Here is a 10,510-nt window from a genome sequence, read left to right on the forward strand (position 1 = left end):
CGTAGAATTGACACCCTTGGCAGGAGCGTACAATCCTAGTGGCGTCGGCCACCACGGTCGGCCAGTAGAAACCTTGTCGGAAGGCGTTCCCAACGAGGGCTCGAGGTGCTGCGTGGTGACCGCAAGCCCCCGAGTGTATCTCCTGCAATAGCCCCTGCCCTTCGGCGATGGATATGCATCGTTGGAGAATGCCTGAGGGGCTGCGGTGGTAGAGCTCCTTTTCATCACCCAGTAAGACGAACGACTTGGCGCGCCGCGCCAGTCGCCGAGCTTCGGCTTTATCGAGGGGTAGCTCTCCTCGGTGGAGATATTGTAGGTACGGGGTCTGCCAGTTTCGATTAGGCGTGACCCCATTCCGCTCTCCCTCGACACGCAGTGCCTCACCATCGGCGGCTGAGGGTGCCTCGGGCTGGGCCGAGGCCTCCTCGGGCTCGGGCGTGTCGTCGGTCTTGACGGAGGGTTGATGTATGTCTCTGGAGAAGACGTCCGGGGGAACCGTTGTCTGCCTCGAGGCTATTTTAGCCAGCTCATCCACAGTCTCGTTGTACCGTCGGGCGATGTGGTTGAGCTCGAGTCCGTAGAACTTGTCTTCCAGGCGCCGAACCTCGTCGCAGTAGGCCTCCATCTTCCAGTCGCGGCAGTGGGAGTTCTTCATAACTTGGTCGATGACAAGCTGCGAGTCGCCACGAGCGTCAAGGTGCCGAACCCCTAGCTCGATGGCGATGTGCAACACGTTAACCAGAGCCTCGTACTCGGCTACGTTGTTTGACGCCGGAAATGGAGGCGCAACACGTAGCGGAGGTGCTTCCCGAGGGGTGAGATGAAGAGCAGGCCCGCACCTGCTCCTGTTTTCATCAGCGACCCATTGAAGTACATGGTCCAGAGTTCCGGTTGGATCAGAGCTGTTCGTACCTGGGTGTCGGCCCATTCAGCCACGAAGTCCGCCAAGACTTGGGACTTGATGGCCTTCCGAGGAGCGAACGAGATTGTCTCGCCCATGATCTCCACCGCCCACTTTGCTATCCTACCCGAGGCCTCTCGGCACTGGATGATCTCCCCCAGAGGGAAGGATGACACCACAGTCACCGGATGAGACTCGAAGTAGTGTCGCAACTTTTGCCGCATCAGAATTACTGTGTACAGTAGCTTCTGAATTTGCGGGTAGCGGATCTTGGTCTCGGATAGCACCTCGCTGATGAAGTAGACCGGCCTCTGGACGAGCAGTGCATGCCCTTCTTCTCGTCTCTCGACTACGATCGCGGCGCTGACCACCTGAGTGGTTGCGGCTACGTAGATCAAGAGGGCTTCTCCCGCAGCTGGGGGCACCAAGATGGGCGCGTTTGAAAGGAGCGCCTTTAAGTTTCCGAGGGCTTCCTCGGCCTCTGGGGTCCAAGTGAAGCGCTCGGTCTTCCTTAAGAGGCGGTACAAGGGTAGGCCTTTTTCGTCGAGGCGCGAGATGAAGCGGCTCAGAGCCGCAAGGCATCCCATGACCCTTTGTACTCTTTTCAAGTCTTTGATAGGCCCCATGTTGGTGATGACTGCGATTTTCTCCGGGTTGGCCTCGATGCCCCGCTCGGAGACGATGAACCCTAGGAGCATGCCTCGGGGGACTCCGAAGACACACTTCTCGGGGTTGAGTTTCACGCCCTTCGCTCTCTGACACTTGAATGTCGTTTCAAGGTCAGAGGCTTTCCTCGTATTGACTACGATGTCATCGACGTAAGCCTCGACCGTTCGGCCGATGTGCTCTCCGAACACGTGGTTCATGCACCTTTGGTATGTTGCACCTGTATTCCTCAAACCAAATGGCATAGTAGTATAGCAGTACATGCCAAAAGGTGTGATGAAAGAAGTCGCGAGCTGGTCGGACTCTTTCATCTTGATTTGGTGATAACCTGAGTAGGCGTCGAGGAACGACAGGGTTTCGCACCCAGCAGTGGAATCCACGATTTGATCGATGCGAGGCAGAGGGTAGGGAACCTTCGGACATGCTTTGTTTAGACCAGTGTAGTCTACACACATCCTCCATTTCCCACCTTTCTTTTTCACAAGCACATGGTTGGCTAATCATTCGGGATGGAATACCTCTTTGATGAACCCCGAAGCCATCAGCTTGTGGATCTCCTCGCCTATGGCTCTGCGCTTTTCTTCGTCGAAACGGCGCATAGGCTGCTTCACGGGTCGGGCTCCAGCTCGGATATCCAGCGAGTGCTCGGCGACATCCCTCGGTATGCCAGACATGTCCGAGGGACTCCACGCAAAAACCTCGACGTTCGCGCGGAGAAAGTCGACGAGCACTGCTTCCTATTTGGGGTCGAGCTCGTAGCCGATCCGGACTTGCTTGTAGGCGTCGTTGTTGTGGTCGAGAGGGACGGACTTAACCGCCTCGGCTGGCTCGAAGTTGCTGGCGTGGCGCTTCGCATCAGGCACCTCCTTGGAGAGGCACTCCAGGTCGGCGATGAGGGCCTCGGACTCGGCGAGGGCCTCAGCGTACTCCACGCACTCCACGTCGCATTCGTACGCGTGTCGGTACGTGGATCCGACGGTGATGACCCCGTTGGGGCCAGACATCTTGAGCTTGAGGTAGGTGTAGTTGGGGACGGCCATGAACTTGGCGTAGCACGGTCTCCCCAGCACCGCGTGGTAGGTTCCTCGGAACCCGACCACCTCGAACGTGAGGGTTTCCTTTCGGAAGTTGGCGGGAGTCCCAAAGCACACGGGGAGATCGAGTTGTCCAAGGGGCTAGACGCGCTTCCCGGGGATGATCCCGTGAAAGGGCGTCGCACCGGCCTGGATCGTGGACAGATCGATTTCCAAGAGCCCGAGGGTCTCGGCGTAGATGATGTTGAGGCTGCTGCCTCCATCCATGAAGACCTTGGTGAGCCTGACGTTGCCGATGACGGGATCGACAACGAGCGGGTACTTTCCTGGGCTCGGCACGCGGTCGGGGTGGTCGCCTTGGTCGAAGGTGATGGGCTTGTCGGACCAGTCTAGGTAGATTGGCGCCGCCACCTTTACCGAGTAGACCTCCCGGCGCTCCTGCTTGCGGTGCCGAGCCGAGGCGTTCGCCACTCGCCCACCGTAGATCATGAAACAGCCGTGGACCTCGGGGAACTCCTCTGCCTTGTTGCACTCCTTCTTGTCGTTGTCGTGGCCTTTGCCACCTTCCGCCGGGGGCCCGGCCTTATGGAAGTAGCGCCGAAGCATGACGCATTCCTCAAGGGTGTGCTTGACGGGACCCTGATAATAGGGCATGACTCCTTGAGCATCTTGTCGAACAGGTTGGCCCCTTTGGGAGGCTTCCGAGGGTTCATGTGCTCGGCAGCGGCGATAAGATCTGCGTCGGCGGCGTCGCGCTTCGCTTGCGACTTCTTCTTGGCCTTCTTCGTGCCGCGCTGGGCGGACGCCTCGGGGACGTCTTCCTGCTGGCGTCCTTGAGGTTGCTTGTCCTTCCAGAAGATGGCCATGACCGCCTCCTGACTAGAGGCGAACTTGGTGGCGATGTCCATCAACTCGCTCGCCTTGGTGGGAGTCTTGCGACCCAGTTTGCTCACCAGGTCGCGGCAAGTGGTGCCGACGAGGAACGCCCCTATGACGTCCGAGTCGGTGATGTTGGGCAGCTCGGTGCGCTGCTTCGAAAATCACCGGATATACTCCCGCAGGGATTCCCCTGGCTGCTGGCGGCAGCTTCGGAGATACCAAGAGTTCCCAGGGCGCATGTACGTGCACTGGAAGTTTCCAGCGAAGGCTTTGACCAGGTTGTTGCTGTTGCGCTGCGGGGGGAGGAGTACCATGTCGTAGCTGCCGTCGAGGGACATGAACTCAAGACTCCCGAAGCGGAGCAGCGTCCCCGGCTGAAGAGGTTGCTGAAGACTACCCATCTGAAACTCAACGGGAAGGTGTTCGTTAACACGCAGCATGCCCGCGCCAACTGTTGGCGTTTCGGACCCGGGGGACCCTCAACCGAGCCGACCAGTGAATTTTATCGTTGCGTGCCCCTGCCCAGATGGGTTGGTGCAAGATGGAACACAAGGGAGAATGCGGCTTGTATTATCTCGCACCGGGGGTGCTCGTAGTAGGGGTTACAAGCGTCGCGCGCACGAGAGAGAGCCTGTTCGTTTGCTCCTCCCCCGCGCGACCCCCCCCCCCCCCCGCAGGAAGGCCCTGGACCTCCCTTTTATAGATGCAAGGAGAGGGTCCAGATGTACAATGGGGGTGTAGCTATGCGCTAACGTGTCTGGCAGAGAAGTGTCTGAGCCCTGTGTACATGCCAACATGGTTGTCGGAGAAGTGCTTGAGCCCTGCGTACGCGACAATGTGGCCGTCGGAGAAGTGCCTGAGCCCTGTAGAAGCACAGCTGGCGGTGCGGCTGGGATCCTGCTGACGTCTCCTTGCTTCCGTAGAGGGATGAGAACCACCGACGTCATGGACGCACGCGGGGAACCATCATTACCTGTTACCGGGACGAGCCAGATGGGACGCCGGTCTTGTTCCCTCGTAGCCTGAGCTAGCTAGGGGTAGGGTAATGATGTATCCCCTGTGGCGCGGTCGGTCCGAGCCCAAGGTCGGGCGAGGCGGAGACTTCTCCTGAGGCTGAGGCTGGGGTCGGGTGAGGACGCGATTCCTCCCGAGGCCGAGGCTGAGGCCGAGTCTTGGGGTCGAGCGAGGCGGAGACCTCCTCCCGAGGCCGAGGCCTAAGGTCGGGCGAGGCGGAGCTTCCTGTTGCGCCCGAGGCTGAACTCGGCTGTTGTCAGCCTTACCCGGGTGGTTGGCACAGCAGTCGGAGCGGGGCGAGCGGCGCTGTTTTCCTGTCAGATCGGTCAGTGAATGGGTGAAGTGACTGCGGTCACTTCGACCTTGCCGACTGCGGCGCGCGTGTCAGGCGATCTTCGCATTGAATGCGCCTGCGATACGGTCGGTTGGTAAGACGATTTGGCCAAGGTTGCTTCTCAACGAAGCCTGCCCGAGCTGGGCTTCGGGCGAGCTGACGGTGCACCCACTGCCTGAGGAGGCCCTCGGGCGAGGCGTGAATTCGTCTGGGACTACAGTTCCCGCCTGAGGCTGGGCTCGGGTAAGATCGCGTCCCTTGGGAGACGAGGCCTTGACCTAAAAATGGTTGTCACCATTATTTCCTCTCCCCATGGCTGGGACCATTTATAATCAATTCGGTTGAAGCAATCGTATTGCGGGGCTGGGGAATTGTTGATTCTTATTAAATTCTCAGTTGTGCTAGTTTAAAGTTCTGAAGCGTCGTTCTGCATGTGCATTGCGTCGCACCACCGCAGCCCCTACAGCTCCCATGCAGGTGTCTCGATCAAATAGAAGTGCCATCTGTGTTGACCTTCAGAGTTCCTTCAACCAGTAGCCTCCATCTATCTACTTGTGCTGACTGAGTCGGAGTCGCTTTGTCAGGGGCTCGAGAGCCATGGAAAAGGTGAAAACAAGCCTCAAGAGTCAAGTGCCCAGTCCAACGCCAGTCCTGGTTCAGTCGGAGACTTCCCATGTCGACAGGCGACAGTGATTCCTGCTGGTCCAAAGTGACCACATACCGCACAAAATATAACTTCTCGGTCTTCAACCTTACAGTGGGAGCTTTCTAGTAAATCTTTCTTGGGTTCAGCCTGGGTATTTTGATAGCCGTGAGAGTTTTGAGCTTATCCCAGAAGCTGACGATAAACCAGAGGCACAAAACAGATTCCATGGCGTTCATCGTACCGGGCCTAGCTACAAATCATCCCTAAGGTCTAGTTCAGTTACTCTTGGAATGAAGGGAATTAGAATAGATTGAGATGTATCGATGGGGAATTTTGATCTATTGTGGTTTTAAACACTCACCAATCCTACCAATCCAAATCAAGAGTATCTAAACTAGGTTTAAGGGTTTGTTCGGTTATAAGAAATCAGAGGGGATTGAGAGATTAAATTCATTTATATTCATGTTTAATTGGCAAAGGATTGAATCCTCTGTAATTCATTTCTAACCGAACAAGCTTTAGGGCATGTTCGGTCATGTGGGAACGGTCGTCTAGAACGAATACGGATTGGTTGTCTAATTTATATAAGTTTTGATCAGCTGGAACGATTCCTGCGGATTCCGGTATAAACGAACACGTACTTAAGGCTTTGTTCAATTATTTCTATAGCTCGTGGATTAAAGTGGATTTAAAAAAAGTTACGGAAGATTTTGATATGGATTTAAACTCACTCAGGCCTTGTTCGTTTACGTCGGATTGCACCCGGAATCGTTTCAGCTAATCAAAGTTTATATAAATTAGAGAAGAAATCCGGCTAGGAATCGTTCCACCCCACCAATCCGACACAAACGAACAAAGCCTCAATCCTCTCCAATCTATATTCATATGGATAGATAGGAAACCGAACGGATCCTAAATGAATTCTTACCGTTTACGCATCCATATATATTCAGCAAATTTCTATGTAAGTGCTTCATCATTTCAGGACCGGCCATGTGCGGTTCTTTAACCTCATGTGATGTGACACAGACACAGATACCAGATGCAAAGCTTCTCCACGAGAATTGCCACAAAACGAGCAGCAAGGCGTACAGATTCTCCGGCGCCCAATTATCCATGGCCCCAAATGGGAAATCAGATTCTCGACGGCAGCCGTGTGCTAGCCGGGAGTCCGCCGCCGGAGCCCAAACTCCAAGCTCGGCCAGCAGGCCGCAACTGGCCACACTCTGACAGTTACGCTCACATGTCATGCACGGCCTCACGGGCCAACATACATAAGGGCCCCACACGTCATACACGCCAACACGCGATCACGTACAGCCCCACCCCCGCTACAGGTGGGTCCACACCGCGTCATCAGTCATCACGTTCCGGGTCCCGCGCGTCATGCCCGAAGACGACCGGCGCGCCCCGAGGTCCAGACTGGCTGGCTGGCCACCGGCTCTACACCATCCGATCCGGTAGTATCCGAACCCGATAAAGCGACCCCCCAACAACGCTGGCCTCACCTCACACAAACACACATACCGAATCCAGCCCCGCACCCACCGTTGCGCCCGCCGCCCGAGTCGCCGTGGCCGCCGCGGCAGCGCCCTCCCGGCCGTGAGCGCGGCCCAGCGCGCGCGCCGCGGCCACCGCCGCCCTCGAGGCGCCCAGATCTGGGCCCTAGCGCCCCCCTCCCTCCTATAGGCCTTTCCCCGCTGCATCGCCATGGCGCGGCTACTGCTGTGGTGGACAGCGCTGCTCCTCCCATCCCTCCTCGCCGGCGTTGGTCCCGCCGCCGCCGCCGCCGCGTCCCCGCCCCACGATGCGTGCCTGGTGCCTACCATCGCGCAATCCGTCCTTAGGACTCCCGACACGTGCTCGACGCTGGATCGCCGCCTTGGCGACCCGGTCGGCGTCATCGAGGTAAGATATTTGCAGGCTTCTGATAAAATAGCAACAAAAAAAAAATTGTATGTATGCGAATTTGTTCGTTCCATTACTATACTGAGAGGTCCCGTATAGGAGTAGTTGTGTTGTGTGGAGTGGAAAGTAGCGATTGAATTGTTATGCGAATCGTTTACCATGAAAAGTTGGGGTTGCGAAGTTAGAGGAGGAGGAGGGGATCCTGTCTACGGTTCATAACGATTGTTTTGTTCGTGGTTCTCAGGTTATGTGTAAATAATTGCTTCGGTTCACTGATTTAGACTTCTAACAGCTATGTATTAATTATCAGCTTATGTTATGTCAAATCAAGGCAAGTAGCAAACACTTGGTATATATATGTATATAGTTTCGACTTTCTCCCATCTGAGCTGCTGAGCATAAGGATTTTCCATCTGTTGTATTTGTAGCTGTAGATTTTGAACCTGACTGTTTTTAACCCATTTAGGGAGATGAGGTGACGTTGGCAAGGGCAGTTAATCTTCTTCACGCAAACAAGGATGACTACATTGCCGTACTATTCTATGCCTCGTGGTGCCCATTCTCACAGGAATGCAAACCGAATTTTGAGACACTGGCTTACTTATTCCCAGCTATCCGGCATTTTGCATTTGAGGAATCTGCAATTAGGCCAAGGTTCGTCCTATATAGTGCAAACAAAAATTATTTCTTATTGCAACACATCTATTTTTGGTGGAATGCCAACCTGATGCTGGAACTGCAGCATAATTTCGAGATACGGCATCCATGGTTTCCCAACACTCTTTCTCTTGAACTCGACCATGAGAGTACGATATCATGGACCAAGGACTGTTAAATCACTTGCAGCTTTCTACACTGATGTCTCAGGTGTGTTACTTTTTCCTTATTGAATGACTCTTGTTCTCTTTTATTGGGGTGATTTTAGTAGCATGATTATCATTGGTCATACTTATTGCTATGCACATTCAGCAACTAATCCATGTATGATTGTGAGCTTAGATTTTCCCAGCTTGCTGGTGGTTTCTCTTTTCCAGAAAAAAAATGACCTTCTTGGTGCTTGCTATGCTTAAGTCGTTTACAAATGGTAAATTTATGTGATGAAGGTATCAATGCATCGGTGAAGTCAACTGCAGGGGAGGCCATGGTACATCCCTTGGATGATATTGAGCATAAAAAGGACGCTGAACAGGAAAATTGCCCATTCTGGTGGGCTCGGTCACCAGAGAATATACTTCAGCAGGATACTTATCTAGCATTGGCGACCGTATTTGTAATTTTGAGGTTGCTGTATCGTATTTTTCCAAAGATAGATTCCTTTACCAGATGGGCATGGAGGAGGCACAATATGTTTGCAAAATTGATGGGAGCACATGAATATTTCCTCACCTACCTTGAGCAAGCAAGACAGAAGTTTCATAGGCTATACCCTTCAAGTTCAAAGCGAGGAAATCTGCAGGAGGGCGCAATGAACGCTACCGCTTGGGCTTCCAAATCATTAGCATCAGTTTCAATTGGAGAACCAAGTGCAATTGGAAGGACAAACTCTACAAGTGAGCTAAGATGAAATCTGATCTTTTTTGTCCCCAGGGATTATATGTACAGTACAGTAGAGCGATCAGGATATGAACACCCAGAAACTGTTGTAACGGCTATATTACTCTTTGTATCCTCCTTAGAATAAATACGTCCATGATTTGGCTCCTTATTTTCTGTTGTTGTTACAGCCCAATTCTTTGGAGGAATAAAGTTTCTGGTGTATTGAGAGGTGTCTTTCTGAAATAGGGAGCATATCAGATGCACACGTGTCTTTCGTGTACATGGTGCTGGTGCATATATTGAATCAAGCAACTTAATATGGTATTAAAATCAGGGTCTCAAATTTGAATCCTAGTTAGCACAATTCAATATAACAATTGTTGTCCACTCATATTCCACTTTTGAAGCCCGAGAGTAAGCGTTAGAATACAATTGAATTGTTTATCTCTCCTTATCATCTTAAACTTTTGCTTTGAACTGCATGATACATTCAACTTAATATAACCATGTATTTATGTCATCACTGTCACTTTGTTACATTAAACTATTGGTATCTTTTATATTAAACAATTTTAAATTACACTCATTTTTTACAAACATATGTAGGCATGTTCAATTATGTGTTATATATTTGCTATATATAAATATATACATGATATATACATGCCAAATATTAAGCTTTGGTTGTCAAAAAAATTTGACGTCTCTATTTTTCAATGCCTGGCCTCGAAATCTTGGCTCGCCACTCCATAGAGTACACCGGTACATCCATAAGCACAGCCATGGGAGCTGGAGAGCACTGCCCAGGCTTGCCGATATGTGACGGGAACAAACCTCCATATCTCTGGGTGCTTGGATGATCTAGAAGCATTGTAACAGTTATGTTTTTGAGTCAGCTAATCCAAACCTTGGTGTCCTGCTCTCTGATCTCCAGGTGCAGCAGCATCTATAGGGCTGGGGCCAAGGGCCTGCGTGAGTTAGGTTATCTTAGGGTCTGTTGGTCTGGCTGGTCTGTCCAAGTATCTCTCTTTTTTTTCAGCCCGTCTCCTTGGGTCCCAGGGGATGTGGCGTGGTGCTTTATGACCCGCCCCGTTTTTTTCTCCTTAATACAATGATACACAGGCTTCCTACGTATTTAAGGAAAAAAAATCATACTATTCCTGGCCACTATCATTTGAGAAACCCATCACCTAGGACATGTTTGTTTGGAATTATAACCTTTCTAGATTATATAATCTAACTTATTTTAATTTAAGTGTTAATTCAAAACCCATCACTTAGTACATGTTTGTTTGGAATTATAACCTTTCTAGATTATATAATTGTCGGCGTTTCGACCCCGGAGGGTCCCTAGACCGACGAGTAAATTTATCGTTGCGTGTCCCAGCCCAGATGAGTTGGCGCGAGATGGAACACAAGTGGGGAAAACGCGGCTCGTGTTATCCTACGCCAGGGGATGCGCTCGTAGTAGGGGTTACAAGCGCTCGCGAGAGAGAGAGTGAGCCTGTTCGTCAGCCCGTTCTCCCGCGCGACCCTCCCGCATGAAGGCTCTGGACCTTCCTTTTATAGATGCAAGGAGAGAGTTTAGGTGT

The 10,510-nt window shown here is 52.3% G+C and overlaps 1 protein-coding gene across 1 annotated transcript; it reads left to right on the plus strand.

Moving 5' to 3' along the window:
- The first annotated feature begins 7,019 nt into the window (after positions 1-7,019).
- LOC606420 (adenosine 5'-phosphosulfate reductase-like 3) lies at positions 7,020-9,272 on the plus strand. The gene is made up of 4 exons (NM_001112295.2): positions 7,020-7,382; positions 7,849-8,036; positions 8,125-8,249; positions 8,486-9,272. The coding sequence occupies exons 1-4, from the start codon at positions 7,185-7,187 to the stop codon at positions 8,944-8,946; spliced, it is 972 nt and encodes a 323-aa protein (NP_001105765.1). The 5' UTR covers positions 7,020-7,184; the 3' UTR covers positions 8,947-9,272.
- The last annotated feature ends 1,238 nt before the right edge of the window (positions 9,273-10,510 follow it).

This window comes from Zea mays, chromosome 4 (genome assembly GCF_902167145.1).
Source record: "Zea mays cultivar B73 chromosome 4, Zm-B73-REFERENCE-NAM-5.0, whole genome shotgun sequence".
NCBI lineage: Eukaryota > Viridiplantae > Streptophyta > Magnoliopsida > Poales > Poaceae > Zea > Zea mays.

What these genes read in the sequence shown, in the direction of transcription:
- LOC606420 (NM_001112295.2), top strand. Translation starts at nt 7,185, where the DNA reads ATGGCGCGGCTACTGCTGTGGTGGACAGCGCTGCTCCTCCCATCCCTC. An exon ending in ACCCGGTCGGCGTCATCGAG is followed by an intron (nt 7,383 to 7,848) that starts GTAAGATATTTG and finishes TAACCCATTTAG; the next exon opens with GGAGATGAGGTGACGTTGGC. An exon ending in GAATCTGCAATTAGGCCAAG is followed by an intron (nt 8,037 to 8,124) that starts GTTCGTCCTATA and finishes CTGGAACTGCAG; the next exon opens with CATAATTTCGAGATACGGCA.